This window comes from Cotesia typhae, unplaced genomic scaffold (genome assembly GCF_013202065.1).
Source record: "Cotesia typhae breed Kobodo isofemale line unplaced genomic scaffold, CoteBio_Ctyphae scaffold_13, whole genome shotgun sequence".
NCBI lineage: Eukaryota > Metazoa > Arthropoda > Insecta > Hymenoptera > Braconidae > Cotesia > Cotesia typhae.
Window position 1 is genome coordinate 9,393,393 of NW_027423774.1, and position 25,698 is coordinate 9,419,090.

Sequence of the window (25,698 nt, forward strand, 5' to 3'; positions counted from 1 at the left end):
GACATTCCGACATCTCGTGTGTACTCTGCTACGATGTTGATGGCCGTTTGTAGATGATCTTTGTTGGCACTGTATATCTTTAGATCATCCATAAACAGTTGGTGAGTGATCGAGTATACTCGATCACTCGGTAGCCCCGCAGAGTACCCACGAGTTTGTCGGAGGGCAACAGATATTGGCAGCAGTGAGATGCAAAACAACAGAGGGCTCAGAGAATCTCCCTGAAAGACGCCTCTCTTGTACTGAACAGTTCCGGTTACGTGCAATGCATTTCCACTTCCTATGTGAAAACGCGTTCGCCAGAGCTGCATCGTACGTTGTATGCATCCCACTGTTTGGCGATTGATTCCGAGGCATTTGAGCAGATAGAGAATCAACTCATGTGAAGTTGAGTCAAATGCCTTACGGTAGTCAATCCAGGCCATAGACAGGTTGCGTTGGTAGTAGATTGCGTCTTGAATGACGCATCTATCTACCAACAAGTTGATCTTGCAACCTGACACGCCCTGTTTACTGCCACGTTGTTCGTATATCTGTTGCCACACAGGCTCTATCTCCTGCAAGATACGGTTATTTAAGATTTTTGTAAAAATCTTGTAAACCGCATTCAAGCAAGTGATAGGCCTGTAGTTCTTTGGGTCGGACAAGTCACCCTTTTTAGGGATGAGTACGGTTCGCCCTTCTACCAGCCAGTCTGGAATTGGTTCGTCGCCCTGAATGTATGATGTAAAAATCCGGGCCAGATGAGCATGTGTAGAAGAAAATTTCTTCCACCAGAAGATGTTTATGCCATCTGGACCCGGGGCAGCCCAGTTCTTGCTGCCATTCAGGGCTTTACGAACCTCTTCCACACTGACTGCAGGGCTCTCTTCGGCGATATCCTGCCGTCGGTGTTCTCGACAGAATGCCTCGAAGTCGTGCAGAGCTGGAGTATCCGGGTTGACGTTTGGTTGATCTCCGTACAATTCACTCCAAAAGGCTTCCACTCGCTCAGATGATGGATGATTCTCGGGAACAGCGGTCTTAGGTGACAGAAAGCGTGAAGGGTTGGATCGAAACAAAGAGTTGTCGATCAACCGCTTCAGCCTTTTCTATAGTGACTTTTTGGAAGCCACCAGAGCCCTGGTAATGTTATTATTATAATATTATTATTATTATTATTATTATTATTATTATTATTATTATTATTATTATTATTATTATTATTATTATTATTATTATTATTATTATTATTATTATTATTATTATTATTATTATTATTATTATTATTATTATTATTATTATTATTATTATTATTATTATTATTATTATTATTATTATTATTATTATTATTATTATTATTATTATTATTATTATTATTATTATTATTATTATTATTATTATTATTATTATTATTATTATTATTATTATTATTATTATTATTATTATTATTATTATTATTATTATTATTATTATTATTATTATTATTATTATTATTATTATTATTATTATTATTATTATTATTATTATTGTTTTGTAACATACTTTATGTAATACGCTTTATTGAAGTAATATAAATAATTCGAATAATTACAGATATATGTTTGTTTCTCTTATCATTTTAGCAGATGCGTTCATTTACCCTTTTTTTCTATTCGATATATTTCATAATTATCGTTCGTAAGGAGTAAACTCCAATTGTGCGTCGTAGCTGACACACACACACTTTTTTTTTTAAACTTACATGATATCATCGATTCCAGGGCCATAAGAAGGACCTTGTGTAGGATCCTTAACTTCCAGTAAGTCCAGCTGGTGTTGTCGTCGAGCCATTCTTTCTTCGCGCGTGCTCCCTAGCGCTCTCGCGTCGGAGATCATCACACAATGAAAGCCCTAATGCACTCATAATGTGTAACAATGATGTTGTATCTTCATTATTTGTTGCAGCTGCAATGTAAGCCGCTATTCCAACAACTTTAGAGCCACATGGAACAATTTTCGGACTTATTTTTTAGATTAGCTGATTGTAACTCTCATTATTATTTTGTGTGAATCCGTCACCCGAAACCGTTAATTCTCCATCGTTTTGGTCACCTTGATTTCCAGCAGTCGCTTCTTTTTCCTCGGTACAGGCTTTTTCAAACAGTTTTTCAGCTGCTACTTTCACACAAGAATGAATGTTCTCAATAATCAAGTCATAAGTGTTGTGTGTTAAAAAAGCAGGCATATCTATCAAGCCACAAAATTTAGCTGCGCCTTTTAATCCTAGTCCCAGAATTCTCATCACAAATATAAATCTTCTATTTATTTCGTAAGAATGCTTGAGAAAAGGGCTGGAGTTTATCATACGATTCTCACATTTATCACACAGTACAACGATTTTAAAACCAAGTCCACGGGTAGAAGCAGTTTCAAATTTTATGTTTCCCTTACAAGACTTACATTGCACATATTCAGTTTTCGCAGCAAATACTGTAATGAAGTTTAAAATTCTATATTCAATCGAAGGATGGCGTGAAACTAAAATCTCTTTCTGCATTTTGAATTTTTTAGCAGATGCACTAAAACTACTTTCATCCGTTTCAGTAGTCTTTGGATTAAAAGTCTATGTTCTCTTCTTTCTTCTAGATATTTGGACATTTTCGGTACTTCTACGAGATTTTGACCATTTACGAGGCATTTTTTGAACGTTTAAATAAAATTCACAATAAAACACAAAATTTACAAGTAAGTTTGAACTGAACGCACGACTTTACAACTTAGCAGAACAATTTAGACTGACGAAACACTTCTTTTAGGTTATTATATAACTGCATGTGACCTTCAAATCTTTAGTATACCTAATTATTATACTCGTATTCTACAAGAAAACAATAGAATAAAGGGTCTCAGGTAGCGCGCCTCATGCGTGCATCTGCTCATCCAGTTCTTACTGGCCCTATTTTCTAACGCTCTGACGTGGCCTTACAAATTCAGGTATATCTCCGAAAGTATTTATCGGACTAACTTCAAATTTTCAGAGAATATACTCAAATATATGTACATTCCGAAAATGAAAAAAAAAACTAATTTTTGAAAAATCTAACTGCGTATAACCCCTTAAACTTATGGAGCGATAATAACAAAAAATATTGTATGTCATTCGGCCGTTGAGTGGCGATTTTGACAACGACTTTTTTTCGATATTCGCTTGAATGATTGTGACGCGAATGTTCGAAAGCGAGCGTAAATTTCCGTCTTCGGCTACGACTCGGACGTTAAAATTACGCCCATTTTGAACCTTCCCGCTGCAAACCATGAGCTCATATCAAAATATCGTCACTGTCAGAAAATCGCTACTTCACGGCCTTATGACATAAATATCTATTGTGTTTAATATTTCACACTTTTATACGTAAATTAAACATTCATTCTATTAAATCAACACAAAAAAATGTAAAATATTGAACATAAAAAATTTTAACACAAAATTTTTTGGTGCAAAGACGAAAAATTTTTTACTGTTTTTAAGAAAACTGCTTTTTTTGAAATGTCGAGAGTAGAGCCCAACCTCAAGGCTTCGCTTATGAGGCGTGCAATAACATTTTTCGAACTATCTTACTTGAAAGTCATTTTTAATTAACAATTTCTTTACAATGATATTATTAAATAAGCTATATGATTTTTATTAAGATTTTCAATACTACTATTTAAGGCTAATGGATGATATGATTTTTAAAACCAGCCATCGTTAAACATTATCGCATTTACTAAGTAAACATGACCAGACATTTCATTTAGACAGTCATAACTAATGTATACGATATCATGACACTGATTTCACATAATTAGTTTTAATCAGAGATATTTTATTAATTTATCTTAGAATTACCTCATCTTTTTGCTCTTGCAAACGTCTTTGCATTTCTAGTTCAATTTCTATCGGTATTTTTTGATGATCACGTTTTAATTGATACTTCATACTCTCTTTAAGTTTCCGTTCTCGAATTTTTTCTTCTTTTTCCAACTTCAATGCAACCTGACGAGCGATAAGAGCATCATTCTCCTCCCTATAAATATTTAAAATTACTTCATTGATATCTTTCATTTGTTCGACTTAATGTTTGAAAAACTGAGTTTATATTTACTGCTGCTGAACACGGGATTGGTATTTGAATTCTTCAAGTTGCTGTTCAACCTTAGCTCGTGGTAAATCTTCTCGAACTTGAGCGTTGCGAATTTTATTACCAGAATAATGTTCTTTGACTGAAAATATATTTTTTTAAATCTTATAGTAGCATTATTTAGTTGAAAACATTACGTTCTTTCATAGGCAAAAATTTGAAAAATTCATAAAATTAAACGAAACGTACTTTCTTTATCTTGCAGACGATAAGCTAGTGCACCATCCTCATACACCAACCATTCACGACATACTGAAAAAATGAAAAAAATATGAGTTCTACCAGTAAGCAGAAATCAATTAATTAGAAAATCACATAAAAATAAAATTCAACTATACTTTTACAGAATAGATTGTAATTAAAAAACTTCGTGTTTCCGAATTTGTAAGTGCTGAATATTCTTGCTCTGATTTTTATTTGGAAATATTATTAATAAGTCTAATAAGTGATATCTGACACAAGATTTATTCGAAAAAAATTAGTGAGATGATCGACCTCAGAGCGTCTCTGCGGCTTCCTATTACTTTCAAATCCAATGTGTTCCAATTTTCAGCAATTACTACGTTCTTGAATAAAAACGTTTTTTTGAATAGTATTTGATTTGTGATAACTTTCGAATAAATCAACCGATCGTAGAATGCTTGGTAGCATTTACCGCGATTTAAAGAGCACAAATAAAATTCTTTGAAAAAAATTCGATCTGATGAAAATTGAACAATCACATTCAAAAGAAATGTTTATTTTTTAACTTCTGCTATGAAACTCAATGATTTTCAAAAACATTTCGCTCCAATTATTTTCTGCATGGGTAAGAAGCATTTCTGACAGTATTTAGAAAATTCATTGTTTTTTGGATATGACTACTCCATTTATTTTAAAAATTTTGTCAACTGACATTATACAGTAAAAAATCAGAGAAACGGTTGGCTCTGAAGGCCATCCCTGTAACTTCTTGCTAATTCTATATCTAGGCGCTTAAAATAGTACTTATGACGTATATGAGCTCTTCGGGCTCAAAAAAACTATTTATGTATTATTTTGAGCTTTCCAAGATCAGAGAGTTAGCTATTCTATGCTTTTAGGATCTTCATAAAAAAGATCCAGAAAGTCGTAGAAACAGTGAAAAAAGCATGGTCTGGTAGCCTCAAAGCCCGCAAGGTGTGTCTCATTCTCACACTAGACATTAAAAATGCCTTCAACATCCCTAACTGGGGTGACATTGTACACTAGTCACAAAAATTAAGGGATATAAAAAAAATTCCAAATTTTTTGGTGATTTTCAGCGAGCTGTAACTCCGAGGAAAATGATCGCACAGAAAAAAAAAAAAAGCAAATTATAGCTCCAAGTGTCTAGTTTTTAGATATGACCATGAAAATTTTTTGTCATCGTCAGGTCTGGAGAAATCCTAAGAAAACTACTGAAAAAAATTTTTCGAAATTTTTTTCGTCTTAAAAAGGTCTACGGGCTTCAAAAAAATTTTTCGATTGTTTCGTTTAAAAGCTCTTTTAGTAAATTTAATACCCTTTAATTTGACGTAATCAAAAGCCTGTACGATAATTTGCCGCGGAGTTATCGTCAATCAAAGCAAAAAAGTTTTTTTGACTTTGGAAATCAATAACTCTGGAAATAATGACCGTATAGGAAATCGAAGGAGGGTGTTGAAAACTACACAATATTCTCTATAAGAGAACGTAAACCGCTTTTGAAGAAAAAATTTTTTTGAATTGAAAACTCGGACTGAAAAAAAGACAAAAATTCGCATAATTAAGGATATTTGGATAACTTGGTATAACTTTGGATAAAATGGATGAACGAAGGATATCGTTGGTAATTTTTAACTTCAAAGTGTCCCCTAAAATCCCTAAGAAATTCAAAGCGCTGCGATTTTTTGTTCATAGTGCCCAGAAGCTTCAAATTCTGTGTTTTCGCAAAAATCACCATTATGAGCAATTTTGTGATTTTTATTCATTTTTCCATTGAAAAAAATTTTTTTCAAAATTCTTTATTTTTCGATCAAAGAGATTGATTTTTCAAGAAATTTGAAAAAAAAAAAAAAATTTTCAATTTTTTTCGAAAATTTTTTCGAAATTTTTTTATCAAAAATTTTTTTTTAATTTTTTTTTTTATCGTCTTCAGAATGCTTCACTATTGTCAAAAAAATTAACTCAATTTTTTCTGTCCGCTACAACTGCCTTAGTTTTAAATCTCATTTTAAAAATTCAATAAAAACAAATTGATATACCCCCGCGGAGTTCGGCTTTTCCTCACACAAAACTTGAATTTTACGTTTTCTTTTTAGCCTAAATTCCTTACGTGAATTTTATGTAAGCTTTTCTTTGATAAGCACCTTTTGATATGCCTCGTCGACATTTAGCTGCCACAGATGTGGCTCGCATTGTTACCCTCCTTCAAGAGGGCTACAGTCAGGTGGAAGTAGCAGCTTCTATGGGAGTGAGCCAGTCCGTTATCAGTCGGGCCTATGCCCGATTTAACGCGACTCAAAGTTACGATCGTCGTCCGGGTCAAGGTAGACTACGAATCACTACCGAGCGTGATGATCGAGCTATCATTCGAGAAGCTCGTCGAAACCCTACTGCGCATGCCCACATGATCGCTCATCAATTTCGCAATCGTCGACAACGTCCTCCCCAACAACACATATCGGCATCGACGGTTCGAAATCGCTTTCGAGAGCAAGGACTACGCGCTAGACGCGCAAATCGCGTGCCTATGCTCACTCCACGACATCGCCGAGCCCGATTGGCCTATGCTCATGATCATCACCATTGGGGTCGTAGACAGTGGACCAGTGTATTATGGACTGACGAATCTCGATTTTTGTCTTCATGGCAGCGATAGACGATCTCTCGTTTGGCGCCGTCGTGGAGAACGAGATCGGGATGGTTTTACGAGACCAGTTACAGCTTTCAATGGTGGATCAGTCATGGTGTGGGCAGGCGTGTCCTTCAATACCAGAACCCCGTTGGTCATCGTTCGTGGGACGTTGACTGCCGATAGGTACGTCGACGAAATTCTGGAGCCACACGTCCTGCCTATGCGCACACGCATGGGGGCAAGACGGTTCATTTTGATGCAGGATAATGCTCGTCCTCACACTGCAGTTCGTACGCGAACTTTTCTCCGCGCCAACAACGTAACAACGCTTAATCATCCAGCGATGAGTCCTGATTTGAACCCAATTGAGCATGTTTGGGACATGCTTGGGCGTCGATTGCGGCGAGACTATCCGCAACTGCACAATCTTCATCAGTTGACTCAAGCGTTGTTACGTTGTTGGCAAGGAATTTCGCAACGTGATATTCGACGATGCATCAACATGCAAGAGCGTTTACGAGCTGTGATTCGGAACAGAGGTGGCAATACACGGTACTGAGCAGTTACTGCCGTGCGTACAGAGGTCATTCGGCAGCTGCAAACAGACAAACGCGCAGACAAAGACACACACACACACACACACACGCGCGTGTGTGTGAGAAGCGTAAATCCGACCGAGCAACCTCCACGTGGTACGCTTTGGGTAACGCTAATGCCGGCGGTAAAACAACAGTCGAAAAAAATTTTCGAAAAAATTGAAAATTTTTTTTTTTTTTTCAAATTTCTTGAAAAATCAATCTCTTTGATCGAAAAAATAAAGAATTTTGAAAAAAATTTTTTCAATGGAAAAATGAATAAAAATCACAAAATTGCTCATAATGGTGATTTTTGCGAAAACACAGAATTTGAAGCTTCTGGGCACTATGAACAAAAAATCGCAGCGCTTTGAATTTCTTAGGGATTTTAGGGGACACTTTGAAGTTAAAAATTACCAACGATATCCTTCGTTCATCCATTTTATCCAAAGTTATACCAAGTTATCCTTAATTATGCGAATTTTTGTCTTTTTTCAGTCCGAGTTTTCAATTCAAAAAAATTTTTTCTTCAAAAGCGGTTTACGTTCTCTTATAGAGAATATTGTGTAGTTTTCAAAACCCTCCTTCGATTTCCTATACGGTCATTATTTCCAGAGTTATTGATTTCCAAAGTCAAAAAAACTTTTTGCTTTGATTGACGATAACTCCGCGGCAAATTATCGTACAGGCTTTTTGATTACGTCAAATTAAAGGGTATTAAATTTACTAAAAGAGCTTTTAAACGAAACAATCGAAAAAATTTTTTTGAAGCCCGTAGACCTTTTTAAGACGAAAAAAATTTCGAAAAATTTTTTTCAGTAGTTTTCTTAGGATTTCTCCAGACCTGACGATGACAAAAATTTTCATGGTCATATCTAAAAACTAGACACTTGGAGCTATAATTTGCTTTTTTTTTTTTTCTGTGCGATCATTTTCCTCGGAGTTACAGCTCGCTGAAAATCACCAAAAAATTTGGAATTTTTTTTATATCCCTTAATTTTTGTGACTAGTGTAGATGCCTTGGAGCACAAATTTGACGTCAAGATGAAAAATTTGGCAATAGTCGATGACTATCTTAACAAAAAAACGCTGACAGCAGAAACGACAGAAGTCCTACAAGAATATGACATTGCATCTGGCGTGCCACAAGGTTCAATCATGGAGCCTGACCTATGGAACGCGACTTATGACGAACTCCTAGATATCTCGTCGCCAAAACAAGTGGAACTCACGGGCTTCACAGACGACGTCGCGGATACGATAATAGTAGACAGTGCCGAGGAGATAGAACTACCTGTTCGAGAAACCATTTACGCCGTCGAAAATTGGATCGAGAAGCATCACTTGAAACTCGCCAAGCCGAAAACCGAGATCGTTGTCTTAACTCGACAAAACTGGTTCCCAAAACCTTTCGTCGTCGACATGGGTGGGACAAAATTGACATCTCCAAATCTACAAGGGCTACCCCCCTCTCTCTCTCTCTCTCTCTCTCTCTCTCTCTCTCTCTCTCTCTCTCTCTCTCTGATCTGCCACTCTCTCTGATCTGCTCTTGATCTGCCACCTATTATTATAGATGGTGTCATAATTCCATATGTTGATACTACCAAGTGCTTGGGATTATACATCAGCAGGAACCTAAGTTGGAATCATCATGTCAAGCTAGTGGTTAGCAAAGTTAATTCAGCCTTGCATTCTCTCAAGGTTCGGAAGAACATTTTCTCAACTGACGTCAGGAAATTGTTAGTATCATCCACCATCTTACCACTTCTTGATTACTGTTCCATCGTATTAGTAGATTCAACATCTGAAAATGACTTAAAACTTCAACGTGCAATAAATTGCTCAATTAGGTTCATTTTCAATCTTAGAAAAGATGAGCATATAACACCTTATCAACGAGAATTGGGATGGCTTACTGTGAAATATCGTAAAATGTACTTCATGAGTTGTTACTTCTTTAAGCTACTTCAAGTTGGTAAACCCAAGTACCTACGAGATGCTTTTGTTGAGGAGACCGAAGTCAGACGTTCAGATAGGTTAGCAGCCAAAAAACACTCTCTTTTCACGTTTCCGCATTTTGCTACGACCTTCATGGAGCGGTCATTCCAAGTGAGTGTAATACGATTGTGGGAAGAACTGCCTGAAGAGATTGTAAACTCATCTAGTCTTGAAGTGTTCAAAAATAAAATTTTTGACCATTTGTTGAACTTGGATTATTAATTTTGTTATTGTAAAGTGATAAGTTCTCTGATAATTACTGTTAGATTCTAAGTGTTAAATTCTCCAACTTTGTTCTTTTATCAGCTGTTATTAATTGAATAATTTATTGAGTATGTTAGTTGAATCAGATAAAATAAATATAAATTTTTATATTAGATCTTTATTATAGTTTATGTACTTATATAATTTTTCTATTATTATTGTATTTGTAATTCATATTGTATTTAAAATTGCCATTTGGCTTGTGCCTTGGCATTAATAAACTATCAATCAAATCAAATCAAATCTCTCTCTCTTGTAAGTACATAAACACGCTGAATTTTTCACTCTATCTTTAGAACATTTTTCTGCTTAAAATTGCCCCCGGGCATTTTTGGTTTCAGAAATATTGCAAGCAACAAATTGCAATCTGCAGATTAACATATAAATTTTACTTATTTGTTCGTTGTGGATTGCAAAATAATTAAATATTTATTTCTCATCATTGAAGAGGTTAAGTCGACAGTGGTTATTGTGTGCAGTGGGCTGTTAGCCAAATTAGCGTCAGTTGATGTGAACTTACACTTGAAGTTTACCAGATTTGAAAGATATCATCAATTTGATATCTACTCCGTCGGTAAATTGTTATCAACTTGTTTCTGGGCATCAAATCGCTACTACTCAACAACTTATAAGATCTACAGTGTGTACCACAAGATAGTTTAAGTGACAATACTTATCACTGGTTATTTACTTGGACATTTACCTTTTACTTTACCTTATGTATATCGAGAAGGTTTAAGTGACACTAAAATAACTGGTTATTTATCTTGGTTCTGATTGGTAATTTGAAACCTCGCACTAAATTGTCTGATCACCTTATAGAAATTTTATTTCAAATCTTCTGGTTATGCCATTAGTGTCTGACACATGTGTTAGATGCAAGAGACCTGTCAAATCATCTGTTATTTGTAACACTTGTCAACAACATTTTCATCCTGGTTGTGCACGTGATTTTGTAAAAAACAGGCCGCTCACTGATTGTTGCAGAAAACAATTCAACTATCTCCTGGGAAATTTAGATGCAAAAACGAGACTTGCTTCACTAAAATCTACCAGCTCCAACACCTCTTCAGTTTCAAGTTTCAAATCCGCGAGATCTTCTACATCTGAGCGTGTGTCTGCAGGTCGATTATCGGTCTCATCTCTAAAGTCTCCAACGACACCAATCTCACCACTATCACCTACTTCTGACTCAGCATTCGTATCACCTGTTGTATCTCCAAAAATGGCGCAGTTACCAGTAGGTTGGGCAGATAAGTCTCTCGATCAAAAATTAACAGCAATGATGGAGAGATTCTGTAGTCTGGAAGTCTCAACGAATGCAAGATTTGAAAAGCTAGATGCTAAGTTACTAGAAGTTCAACAGTCCCAAGACTCTATTGCTGCGAATCAGGAAAGGCTAACTGCCAATATTAAGGCAAACGCTGCATCAATCATCAAGCTCAGTTCAGATCTTGAAAATCTTAGAGATCAAACAAAAAATGAAATGGCTGCGGTAACTGAGAAATTGTTACTCCTTGGAAATTCAACTCCTGTTGCATCTTCTTCCTCTCAGGTACCAGAGAGCTCTGCCGAATTAGTCATATCGGGTATTCCCGATTCGGTAGCGAATAACCAAACACCAGATGATATCTGTACAGCCGTCCTAACGAATTTGAGTTTGCCAAATCTAACTGGCTGCATCTTAAATGCTCGTAAATTTGAGAATAAAAACAAGCAAGTGCGAGATCAAACTAGGCCTGCCTCTCACTCTTTTATAATTTCAATGATGTCGATCCAAGCTCGTAACTTTGTTGTCAATAAGAAGCGTCAGTCTGGCAATCTTCCGGTAAAGAAGGTTTTTCCTACGCAAGTCGATGATGCATTCAAGGGATCTATTTATGTTAATGAATTTTTTCTGCCAGAAACCCATCGACTTTTACTCAAAACGGAGACTTTTACTCAATAAGGAGAGGGCTAAAACTGCTAAATACAAGTTTGTTTGGGCGAGAAATGGGCAAATCTTTGCAAAGAAAGATGAGAACTCTGAAAGACTAGTTATAAATTGTGAATCTGATCTTATGAAACTTGATTAACGCTTAGATAATTCAACAAATAATTCTCCTAATAACTTAGCTCCACCATTAAATATACTCAGTTTAAACATAAATAGTGTTATTGGTCACTTAACTCAGTTTTTAACTTTAGTTAGTGGTAACCCTTATCCGCTAATGGGAAGATCTATCTGAAGATATTGTAAACTCGAGTAGTAGTGAAGTGTTTAAAAATAAATTGTTTGATTATTTGCGAAATTTAGATAATTAAGTTAGAAGTCAAAAACTGGCAATCAAAAACTTTAATAAGACTTTAAAAATTGAGTAGTTAAAGCTTTAATATAAAATTATTGTTGAATCTATTACATTATTTTTATTTTTATCTATTATATTATTTTTATTTTGATATATTTCTAATTAGATTAGATTAAGTTTTTGTACTTACATATACATACTTTACTATATTTTATATTTTATGTAAATATTTTGTATTTAATATTGCCATCTGGCCTGTGCCTTGGCATGAATAAATCATTAATCAATCAATCTCTCTCTCTCTCTCTCTCTCTCTCTGACACATGTATTAAATGCAAGAGACCTGTTAAATCATCTGTTATTTGTAACACTTGTCAACAGCATTTTCATCCTGGTTGTGCACGAGATTATGCAAAAAACAGGCCGCTGACTGATTGTTGCAGAAAACAATTTAACTATCTCCTGGGAAATTTAGAAACAAAAACAAGACTTGCCTCGATAAAATCTACTAGCTCTAATACCTCTTCAGTTTCCAGTTTCAAATCTGCCAGCTCTTCTCCTCTTGATCATACATTTAAAGCTCGCGGATCTACCTCACTTGTTCTTTTATCAACAGCTCGTGTATCAACCTCATTGAAATCACCTGTCACACCAAATACACCGATATTGATTGGTCCAGACTCAGTGTTTCATTCATCTATCACACCTCCAACAATGGCCCAGCTACCTTCAAATTGGTCTGAAAAGTCGCTTGACGATAAGATGACAGCTATGATGGAACAGTTTTTATCATCCAACATGTTGGTAAATAAGAAACTTGAGGAACTTAGTACGCAAATCGCTGACCTCAAAGATTCGCAAGCTGCTACTGTGTCTGACCTTTCGGAAGTTAAGGAAAATGTTAAAATAAATGCTGATTCAATTTCGAAATTAAACTTAGACATCAAAAAATTAAAAGAAGACAGTAAAACTAACATGAATATAATGCATAATAAACTAGCTGATCTGAGCAAACTAGTTACTCTTGAAAACAGTGTAGCTTCATCTACTTCATCTCTATTAGGAAGTACTACTGAGTTGGTAATCTCAGGTATTCCTGATTTAGTGGCTGATAAACTATCACCTTCTGAAATTCCGTCCGCTGTTTTAAATGCTCTAGAGTTACCACATTTGGTCAGCGATGTTTTGAGTGTTCGTAAATTTGTAAATAAAGATAGATCTAAACAACATAAGACTACCTATCATTCCTACATTATTGATTTGAAGTCTTCTCGAGTACGTGATTTCATTATAAGTTCGAAACGCAAGTCAAAAAATCTTTTGGCTAAAATTGTGTTTCCGGACTATGTTGATCAAAATTCCACAGTTGCTATATACGTCAATGAATTTTTATTACCAGCGACACATAAATTACTTTTAGAAACTAAAGAAAAGGCTAAGTTAAAAAAGATCAAGTATGTCTGGGTGACAAGTGGACAAATTTTTGCTAAAAGAGAAAATGCCTCTGAAATAATTAAAATTAAATGTGTTTCTGATCTCACTAAACTAGATTAACAGTCAACTGATTCAACTAATAGCTCAACTAAAAATATATCTTCATTCCAAGTGAGTGTAATACGATTGTGGGAAGAACTGCCTGAAGAGATTGTAAAGAGATCTAGTCTTGAAGTGTTCAAAAATAAAATTTTTGACCATTTGTTGAATTTGGATTATTAATTTTGTTATTGTAAAGTGATAAGTTCTCTGATAATTACTGTTAGATTCTAAGTGTTAAATTCTCCAACTTTGTTCTTTTATCAGCTGTTATTAATTGAATAATTTATTGAGTATGTTAGTTGAATCAGATAAAATAAATATAAATTTTTATATTAGATCTTTATTATAGTTTATGTACTTATATAATTTTTCTATTATTATTGTATTTGTAATTCATATTGTATTTAAAATTGCCATTTGGCTTGTGCCTTGGCATTAATAAACTATCAATCAATCAATCAATCAATCTCTCTCTCTCTCTCTCTCTCTCTCTCTCTCTCTAAAAAAAACGTAAGATGGGCAATTTATTTGCAAGAGCTGCTTTTCCAAATTCTGTTGAGGAAACTTCCAGTGGTGTTATTTACGTCAATGAATTTTTGCCGCCAGAAACTTATCGACTTTTATAGCGAGCTAAAGAGAAAGCTAAAAATAAAAGGTTCAAGTTTGCATGGGCTAGAAACGGGCAAATTTTTGTCAAAAAAGATGAAAATTCTGAAAAACTTGCAATATTTTCTGATTCTGATCTTCTTAAAATCGATTGACAAATCTCAAATTCAATTCATAAAAACAGCTCATTACAGGGAAGTTCTCTACCTCTCAATATACTTAGCCTAAATATAAACAGTATTGTGGGTCACACTGCTCAATTATTGGATCTCGTAAGTCAAAACAACCAGACATCATAATCCTTGTTGAAACCTGGTTAAAACCTTCACTGGATAATAGTATTTGTTCATTAGATGATTATACTGTTATACGCCGAGACCGAGTATTAAAACACCCAGATACTGATTGTTATATAAAAGGAGGAGGAGTTGCTTGTCTAGTACACAAATCACTCAAGGTCAAAGTATTATATATCTCAACATCAGATTACCTAAACCAACCAGAATTCTTGATAGTTAATATTACCTTAATCACTGGATCACTACTATTATTGTCATGTATATATCGCAGACCGAAAGGACTCTTTCTTACTGAGTTTTTTGATATCTTTTATAAATTAGCACCGAATTTCAACAATATCATTATAGCTGGAGATTTAAATTGTAACTTGTTAGAATATACTTACACTGCAAATCATCTGAGAGACTTTATAACTGAGGCATCGTTGTATTGTGTACCCTATGGAGCTACATTCCATAAAAATAATTGTGATTCCTGGCTAGATGTAATTTTGCTGGATAGTGCTTCTAAACTAGTCTCCTATGTGAAATCTGATTCTCCATATATTGATGGTCATGATTACTTGTTCTGTCAGTATGATCTGAATAACCCAAAGCCTGCACCAAAGATTATAACTTACAGAAACCTAAGATCATGCGATTATCAAGCCCTATCGACTTCGCGAATGAATTCTTTAAAAGTTGAAAATTCTGTGCTTGAAAATTCTGATCCAAATATTTTACTGTCTATTTTTAAAACTGAAATTCTGTCATCTTTAGATTTGCATGCACCCTTACTTACAAGTAAGGTCTCTCGTCGTAGTAATCCTTGGTTTACTAGAGAGCTGAAGGCTAAGTGTAAAGAACGTGATGAAATCTACAAGAAAGCAAAAAGATGTAAGGATCCAAACTTGATTGCTCTCTTCAGATTAAAAAGAAAGGAATTAAAAATCCAGTTGAATCATGCTCGTGAAGAATACCTCAAAACTGCTCTTTCCAATCTGCCGTATGGTTCAACTGTCTGGAGTAAACTCAAGCACCTTGGTTTAATCAAATCTAATCCCTCGTCACCGCTTAATTTCTTCGATGCTTGTGAATTAAATGAGTATTATGCAAACATAGTTGGGAAACATCAACCGAGTGATGTAAATTTCATAGATAATTTACCTATCGACCATACAAAGAAGGTTGATTGCTCATTTCATTGGACAAAGATTGATATAGTTGATGTTACCAAAGCATTGCATCTCACTCTATCTAAATCAAAAGGGAAGAGCCCTGATGGTCTTGATCTGAGATGGTTGAGAGATCATCTTCCGCAAATCTCAGTCTTTCTCACAGCTTTATTTAACAGATCTCTTGACACCGGTATTTTTCCTGATATTTGGAAGATCGTCTACATAATACCCTTAAACAAGATCACACCACCTAGATCTCCATCAGACACTCGACCGGTTGCAAATTTGTCGCACTTGGCTAAAGCCTTCGAAAGAATTATTGCAAATCAGGTGACATCATATCTGGAAGATAATGAACTTTTGGATCCTTTTCAGTCTGGATTTAGAAAACACCACAGCCCGCAAACAGCGTTATTGAAACTCACTGATGATATTCGACAAGCAATGGACAACAGCAAACTTACTGTATTAGTATTGTTCGACTTGAGCAAAGCTTTTGACTATGTAGATTCCAAAAGTATACTGATTGCGCTATTTGAGCTTGGTTGCTCTATGGAAACAATAAATTGGTTCTTCTCTTACTTGTCGGATCGATCTCAGTCAATATTAAACGATCTTGGGACTCCAATTCAACTACTCAAAACGTCATCTGGTGTTCCGCAGGGATCTGTTCTGGGTCCAATCCTATTTCTAATAGTCATGAATTCTGTGGCTCAGCGACTGGTATATTGCAAACATGGATGGTTTGCTGATGACAAATATATATACTCTCACTTCTTTTTCTATCAGCTACATGATGCTATCTGGAGGGTCAACTTGGATGCACAATCAGTCGCTGATTGGGCAAGAGACCATGGATTGGAAATCAACCTAGCTAAAACAAAGGCTATGATCTTGGGTTCAAATAGTAAGTTGAAAAAGCTTGAGGACTTGGATCTACCACCAATAGTAATAAATGGTGTCATAATACCCTACGTTAATTGTACCAAGTGCTTAGGCATTCAGCTAAGCAGAAATTTGTCATGGAACTACCACGTCACTCAAATAGTTAGTAAAATGAACTCGGCTCTGCATTGCCTCAAAGTTAGGAAAAATATCTTTTCAACTCCTATAAGGAAATTACTAGTATCGGCAACCATTCTACCACTCGTTGACTATTGTTCCGTTGTATTGGTCGACTCAACTTCTGATAACAATTTAAAACTACAACGTGCAATCAACTGCTCTATCAGATTTATTTTTAATCTCAAAAAAGATGAGCACATTTCACCTTTCAGACGCGAATTGGGATGGTTGTCTGTGAAGTATCGCCGAATATACTACATGAGCTGTTATTTCTACAAGTTACTCCAAGTTGAAAAACCCAAGTATTTACGAGATCAATTCACAGAAGACACTGATGTTAGACGCTCTAATAGGCTTGCAGCCAAAAAACATTCTACCTTCAAGCTACCTCATTTTGCTACCACCTATATGGAGCATTCCTTTCTAGTCTCTGCGATTCGTCTGTGGGAAGAATTGCCTGATGAAATTATAAATTCGAGTAGCAATGAAGTATTCAAAAACAAAGTTTTTGACTATTTACTGAACTTAGACAATTAATATAGTGCAATTACACTTTTGGTGGCTGTCTTTATTTAATAATTAAATAGACTATTATATTGTGAAGTGTGGTAAATTATCTTCTTGAATATTAAAATTTTTATGAGTTGAATTTTTAGTTGAGAATTAGTTTAAAATTAGTTTGAAATTATGAATTAGATTAAATTTATAAAATAAGTATGAAATTGTTACATTATGTACTTGCTCTAATAACTCTTTGATTATGTAAAAATGTATATTTTACTATTGTACTTGAAATTTTGCCATCTGGCATCTGCCTTGGCATAATAAAACGAAATCAATCAATCAATCAATCTCTCTCTCTATGCCACTACATATTTTGAGAAATTTTTTCTAGTCACTGTGATAAGACTGTGGGAAGAACTACCTGATGAGATAGTAAATTCAAGTAGCTTAGAAGTGTTTAAGAACAGAGTTTTTGATCATTTATTAACTTTAGATAACTAAATAAAAAACTAAACTAATTAACTAAACTAAAAGATTTATTAAAGACTATGAAAGACTTTGAAGAACTTTGTAGTTAAAAGGTTATCTGAAGCTATTGTAACAGAGTTATTGGTTGAATCATTTATATTATTTTATATCTCAAATTTTTCAGTAGACTAAGTTTTGTACTTACTGTTACTTATATTGCAATATCTTATGTAATATTTTTGTATTTAATATTGCCATTTGGCCTGTGCCTTGGCATTAATAAATTATTAATCAATCAATCAATCTCTCTGTCTCTCTCCTTCCAGAGAGCTCAAAAACATATTAAGTGCAATTTCGAGCGCTTAATTACGAAAGTAGCGGGAAGTTGAAGGGATGGCCTTCAGCGTCAACCGTTTTCATAATTATTTAATTAATACCGCAACAATTCTTTGAAAGCGTCATGTTTATTGGATTAAACGAAAAAAAATTCTCCACACCGACTAGAGTAGCGATTCATTAGTCGATTTGTCGCTTGAATAGTATAAAAATTAGAAGAAGCAGAAATAATTATTCACATATTATTCTTACACAAAAAAAAAAGGTTGATTTAAGTCAAGAAAATGTTCTTGTTGTAAGAAAATTTAGCCTCTTGCTTCAAAAAATTTCGTTCTCAATAGAAGTAAATTTTCTTGCCTTGAGAAAATTTACTTCTCTCTCGCACCAACAAATTAAATATCTCGATAATAAATTTTCATTGATATTTTTATTGACTAACATGTCAAATTGGAAGATCAAATAATTTTGAATAATTATTTTGCATTCAATATGTAAAATTTCATGCTAAAATAGTATAAAATGAGTATCAAATATTCAATAGAAAAATTTTCTCAAGGTGAGAAAATTTTTTTCTCAGCTGAAGTAGGTGGTGCTGCTTCCCTAAAGTAGATAAAAATCTTGATCAGATACAAAAATTTATTGTCTCAAGTATTTATGATAATTTGAATTAAAAAAAAAATTACTCCCACCAAGAATAGAATTTCAAGAAAAATTTTTACTTCGGCCAACACAACTTCGGTCTTCCTTCAGGTACCTGAAAATTTTCTTGAGTCAAGAATTTTGTTCTTCCGTCAAGAAATTTTTCTTTCCGTGTACTAAAATTAAAGATATGCGATGAAGACTATCTTAATATTAATAATAAGAGCTCAAATTTCAAATGGTGTTTTTTTACACGAAAATACAACTTTTGAGCCTCTTTCCCTTTCCCTTTCAAAACGTCGAGATCTGATGAAAACTCGATTCTCGAAAAACGGGGTATAACCAATAACGTCCCAATTTTCGAAAATTCTCAATTTTCTTAGCGAGAAGTTAAAAATGAATGACGGAAGATAAAACCCGGGAAAAAATGATCAGACCTGACCATGCCTGTTCATGTATGATCTGGCCTAAAATTATACTTGATCAGGTCTGTTCATGCCTGTTCATGTCTGAAGTGCTAAATATACTCAGACCTGAGCAGGCCTGACCATGTCTGATTAGACCTGTCCATGTGTGTTCATGTCTGAAGTGTTAAATACCCTCAGGCCTGACCAGGCCTATCCATTTCTGATCAGACCTGTACATGCCTGTCCATGTCTGTTCATGTCTGAAGTATTAAATTCGCTCAAGCCTGACCAGGCCTGATCAGACCTGTCCATGCCTGCCCATGCCTGTTCATGCCTGAAGCGTCAAATACCTCAGGTCTGACCAGGCATGTTCATGTCTTTAATCTTTGAAGCGTTAAATACACTCAGATGTGATCAGGCCTGTCCATGTCTAATCAGGCCTATAATAGCCTCTGCATAGTCAGAAATGTGATGAAAATTTTTTCTTTGACGAAAAAAACTTTTTTGGTCATGACAAAATGTGCAAAATTATTTTTATCATTACGTTTAAATAATTTTAGAATAGAAAATTTGTTACATTTCCTATGGAATGACTTGGTCTGCTCTGCTCCTGCCCAATATTAAAATCATTACTTATTTTATTAGTTAAATAAATGTGATGTTATAATGAGATTCGGTTAAAAAAATAAATTAGAACTATCAAAATATATTATAAAATCAATTTTCATCTTATATTTATGATAAACTTATATGATACGTTATGTACTTCATAGAATTGTTGTCACATAACCCTTGTAAAAATTTTTCGGACTTTTCTCTGAAAAACTCTAAGAAAGACTTATCTTAAGTTCTGAAAGACTTCTTAAGACTTTTTCAGAGTTTTTGAGAGAAAAGACCGAAAAATTTTTACCAGGGAAGATAGCAACACAGCAGGCAGAAACTTAAAGGCACATGGATATCACCAAAGTTAAGCAGCATTGAGCGTGATTAGTAGTTGGATGGGTGACTGCTGGTGTTACAGCCGTATAATTATTATATGTAATCATTTTTTTTTTTATTATAATTCATTATAGAGAATTGCGCATGACTCTATCAAGTACTATATCCATAAAAGCAAAATAATTAATTGAAAGTAACAATGGGCTTTCAGACCTGACCATGTCTGATCAGGTCGATTCATGCATGACCAGGCATGGTCATTTTTCATGCCTGATCAGGTCTGATCATTTTTTCCCGGGAATGCACATATAACATATACAATGTACACACTGATTAAAAACATTATAAAAATACACACGGGAAAAAATTGTAATGTTGTAATCCACGGGCCAGACTTCCATTATGGTCACTTAGATAGTATAACATCTAAAAATTTATGACGTGACATCGTAAAAATTTGAATATTTATCACTTTTAGAAGCATTATGACGTTGTAACATCGAAAATTTTAAAACGTATAGTTATCAATGTGATCATATTGAAAGTCTGGTCCTGGATTACGACGTGACAATTTCAATTTTCCTTAATACTTTTCTTTCGTGTAGACATAATAGTTTTTCAAGACTATTTAATATCGAGATCTCAATAAAATCTTATTTTGAAAAATTTTTCATTTTTTTAATTCGTTGAGCCAAAAGTCAAATACTACATTCAAACAAAAATGAACTAAATTACACGTTTATTCTCTTACCTTCATTCACTCGACCAGCCTTGGGTAAAGAATCGGAATTAAGTATTGGTCGGGCCATAATCACTGCTTATTTGGAATGACACAAATGAATATCCTGCCACTATGAATAATATTTTAACTCATGAGTATAAGTATAACATACTACTCCAAATGAGCAACACTCAGATCAGTATTTTATTTGATAAATATTTTATAGAACTTGTTTTAATTAATTAGCAAGATTGTTAAGTTGACACCGAAAATAAATGGATTTATTCACGAGTTTATCACCTATAAGTATAAACAGAAAATGTAATCGTGCACTTCAACTTCAAATTTTCAACTAATCTACATTTATTCTAATGTAGAATTTCATCTACACTATCATCAATATATTACTCATAAAATAACGGTTGTTATTAAATTGAAAGAAATGAAATAAGAGTTGGAAAACATAAAATAGAACTACTAAAATTTATTCATTCGACTTCAACGTAATAATTTTTGCAAAAATTATTTAAATTAAAAATATATATATATATATATATATATATATATATATATATATATATATATATATATATATATATATATATATATATATATATATATATATTATCCAACCTCCTAAATCTGGCGAATGAAAAATTGTTTTTAGTGTTTTTTTATAAACAAATCGTTTGGTTGTCATTTGTTCTTCTTTGTTCAACTGTTGTTTATTTATAAAAAATTAAATAAATTTACTTTTCTAAGTTAGCACAACATTAACCAAACCTAAGTTTTTTTTTTTTTTAATCGATAGCTTTTTTTATTTTATTATTTGTTCGATTAATTAAATTATTTGTTCGATCGTATTTGTATTTTTATTTACTTTTTTTTTTTCATAAATAATCCATATTTTAAATTATAAGCGCGCATGCGCTGGATGGTCGTATTGTTATGTTCTGCGAGGTTACTAGATTCGCTGATGATGACACCTCGTGGACAAGTGGGTTGTTTATTGTCACGCAGGATTTTATTTTATAATTTAATTTGAAATATACTAAAGAATTACTGATTGAGATTGTGTGGTAAGGTATGATTTTTAAATGATAAGAGTTCAATTGAACTTTATGTTGATGTTTATTTAGAAATCGGAGAGATGGTGAGAATAGTTACAGTTCTCGTGGAGAAGTGAAGTCACAAAGTCTCAACTCTGACTCCTCAGCTTCACTTTTCCCCGCTATGGTTACACGTATACACTTATACTATTGCTAGAACTACCCTTATACATAGTGCGTAATATACTATCTTACATGTACTTATAGAAACTTACTTTTATATAACACTTATTATTTGCGGCTGCGGCCGGCTTACATAATCATATACCTGTATTTACCTGGCTTTAAATTCAGCACAGCGACCTAGGAAAACCGCAGAAAACCTGGTCGAGGTACAGACAGTAATGATAACATAATATCAGATCGTTGTTAACAATGATCATCCTTATCTATTATTTATAATTTAATTAACATATATTCATTAGAATCAATTAACGTGTTATAATTTTAAAAGGCTTTTAAAGTATTATCTGCTCAATAAATTATATCAGATGCGGATTCTACTTAAATATTTGCTAATCATTTCTAAATTCAATTTAATACCATTTACTATTCAATTATTCTAATATGTAATTAAATTTGTCTAAAACTATTGTGACATTAAATCCATACATATATACATATGTTGTAGCGTCTAAATACTCATTATTTATGTTATTTAGTTACTTAAAATTAAGTGGATAAATAAGTTATTATTTATTTATTTGTTGTTAAATTCAGTTGAAGTGCCTTGTTTTTAGAGAACAAGAGACCGTTGACTTTCCACACGTGTCTTTTATGGCTTTTCTTTTAAGGACTTGAAATTGTCAATGTGGCAAGGACATGTTCTGTGTTTACTCGAAGATTTTATGGTTTTTCAGAACCTAATACTATATTCCTTTGTATCATTTTCTTGAGATTAAAGTTTCTCTTTCGAAGACACGTGTGCACTCAACGACCAAACTCAGCAATTAAATCAAATAGAAATTCTAAATCTATATAAAATATAAATATAAATTTAAATTATAAATGTAACTAATTAACATATTCAAATTCTGTTTTATCTGACAAGTAGTGTCACCTGCCAGATGCAACCCAAAGCATTATAGTTATTGCGACATAACACCTTTCCCCTTATTTGAAATTTGACATATACTATGTCGAATTTACCGACTGTGTTGTTAACATTCATAGCTGTAGAGATAATTTAAATAGCAACTTAACTCGATGAATACTCGATGTTTAAATAATAAAATTATGTTAAATTTATATTATTTTGTACTAAAATGACGATCGAAAGTCGTCTAAAAAAGAAATTATATCTCCATTCATCATTAGATATAATATTTACAACCTTGAGTACATAAATCTAGATAATCATATCCTACTAGCATACTTATACTTAAATACATACATACAATATAATTTACCAAATTTGATTATAGTTCTATGTCTTTACTCATTTTTATTACTTATAACCTTAGTGACCTTCTTATAGATATGCCAGCTTTAACTTATTAGTATGTACAACCTTTGTACGAGAAGCAGTTATTTGAATTGATACATTTTCGTTATTAAAAACTTCTAAAATTTTATACGGACCAGTATAATTAGGATCAAGTTTATTTGTTTTCGCATCATTCGCTAAAAATACCCAGTCTCCTTCAGAAAATTCCTTAGGATTTACTCGGCGATCATAATATTCTTTTGACTTTAATTTAGCTTTATCTAAATTCATAGCTGCTTTTGACTGAGTCTCTCTCAATTTTAATACTAAATCTCCTAAATAATCAACATACGTTGTAACATTACTGTCTCGAGTAAAACTAGATGGAAATTTTGCAATTCCTCCAAATATCAGTTCATGAGGGGTAAAACCTGTGCCTTCATGAATGGATGTATTGTAAGAAAACATTGCATACTTCAACCAAGTATCCCAATCGTGGTTTTGATCAATAAAGTTTCTTAAATACTCAACCAATACTAAATGACTTCTTTCTAAAGATCCATTTGTTTGGGGATGAAATGCCGTAGTTTGAATTTTTCTAATTTTAAATAATTTAGCCAAATGTTTCATAATTAGACCTGTAAAATTTTTACCTTGATCGGTTAAAATAGATTCAGGACAACCAAAAAGACAAATAAAATTTTCTGCGAAAACTTTAGCAATATTTCCAGCAGTAGTTTCAGCTAAAGGAATTGCCAAAGAGTATTTTGTAAGACTATCTTTAATGGTTAGAACATATTTATTACCGGAAGTGGTTACGGGTAATGGGCCAACAATATCAAGAGCAATTTTTTCAAAAGCGACTTGGGGTGTATCAGTTATTACCATGGGCTGTCTAGTTTTAACTCGTACTAATTTGTTTCTCTGGCACAAAATACAATGTTTAATAAAATTCTGTACTTCCACTTTCATATTTTCCCAGTAATATTGTTGTCTTATGCGGCCATATGTTTTCACAATACCTCTATGACCCCCTACTGCGGACTCGTGTGTTTCCCGAATGATTTCTAGTCTACGCTCAACCGGAGGAATTTCAATTTCATTTAAACAAAGCGTTACGTAATAACCTTCCGGAAGTTTTTGTTAGGTGTGATTTTATATTTCCCCATGGTAATTTATCGAGACCATCCCCTGTTCTTGCTATTCTAACAGTCTTTACATTAAAATAATCCATAGTTTCTTTTAAGTTAGTAATACCCGTAAGAACATCATTTAACTGTGTTTTATTTTCTGACTTAAATTTAATTATTACTGTAAAAATATGAAAACTATTCTTTTCAGAAATTATTACTTCACCTACTTCTAACTGTTTAGGAAATTCTTCAATATTTATATAATTTTTATTTATAAGTTCCTCGGTTACAGGGCTTTTCGACTTAAAATCTGCAGACCAAAAATGAGCAATGTTGTCTTTTTTCATAAATACACCATCTTTAGTTTCGGAAAATACATCAGGCAAAGTTGACTTCTTAAAACATTTTGCTAGCTGACCCACAGCTTCAGGAGTTTGATTAATTTCATCCTCAGAGGAGTAAAGATCATCATCAGAAATAGGTTCACGAAAAGAATCATTGTTGTTAAAGGAATCGTTTTCTGAATCACTCTCAGTTAGATACAAAGAGGACCGACGCTCACAACCGTTTACACTGGTTAATAATGTATTTTTAGTTAAATCATTCTCTATTTCACTTCTTTTAGATGAGTCATATGTTAGTACTTTAGCATGCACATTCAATATCTTTATAACATCAGACATATCTGGGGGCGAGGACGTCCTCTCTGGCATCTTTTGCATGGAGCGCTCACTACTCCATGCCCACTTTGAGCTTGGCAAAACAATTGCGGGTACTTTATCTACCCAATCTAATACTTTATCCGGCTATTCTGTAGGGTATGCTCCTTTTATATTCATCCACTCATCTCCCTGGGCCAAGAGTACTGCCTCTGTTGGAGGTCTGTTTTCGTCAATGACAACAGGTCGATAAATTGATGGAAAAGCATCACTCTCCTTCAGAATTCCGCTTTGTTTCAACATTGATGCATCATTCTCTTTTACGGGTAAAACTCTGTCTTTATCATTAAACTTTTCATTCAATTCTATTTTATTAACCTCATCTTTAAGAAGTGATGCGTTAAATTTTAAACTTTGAGTCAGAGTAACGTTATTAATTAATTTAATGTCAACAGGATTTCTGGAAAGAGCATCCGCATTTGAATTTAATCGTCCCGGTTTATAAATTACATCATACTGATAATCTCGTAGTTTTAATAGCCAGTGTAGAAGTCGGGAGGTAGGGTCCTTAATTCTATGAGCCCACACCAA

The 25,698-nt window shown here is 33.7% G+C and overlaps 1 protein-coding gene across 1 annotated transcript in view; it reads right to left on the minus strand.

The window, feature by feature from the left end:
- Positions 1-21,277, minus strand: part of LOC141534676 (uncharacterized) — a 33,317-nt gene extending 12,040 nt beyond the window's left edge. The window contains exons 1-4 of the mRNA XM_074254186.1: positions 20,811-21,277; positions 4,332-4,394; positions 4,107-4,224; positions 3,851-4,028 (exon numbers count right to left, since the gene is read on the minus strand). Of these exons, the coding sequence (XP_074110287.1) occupies positions 3,851-4,028; positions 4,107-4,224; positions 4,332-4,394; positions 20,811-20,868 (417 nt within the window). The 5' untranslated portion in view covers positions 20,869-21,277. The remainder of the gene's footprint in view (positions 1-3,850; positions 4,029-4,106; positions 4,225-4,331; positions 4,395-20,810) is intronic.
- Between the last annotated feature and the right edge of the window lie 4,421 nt (positions 21,278-25,698).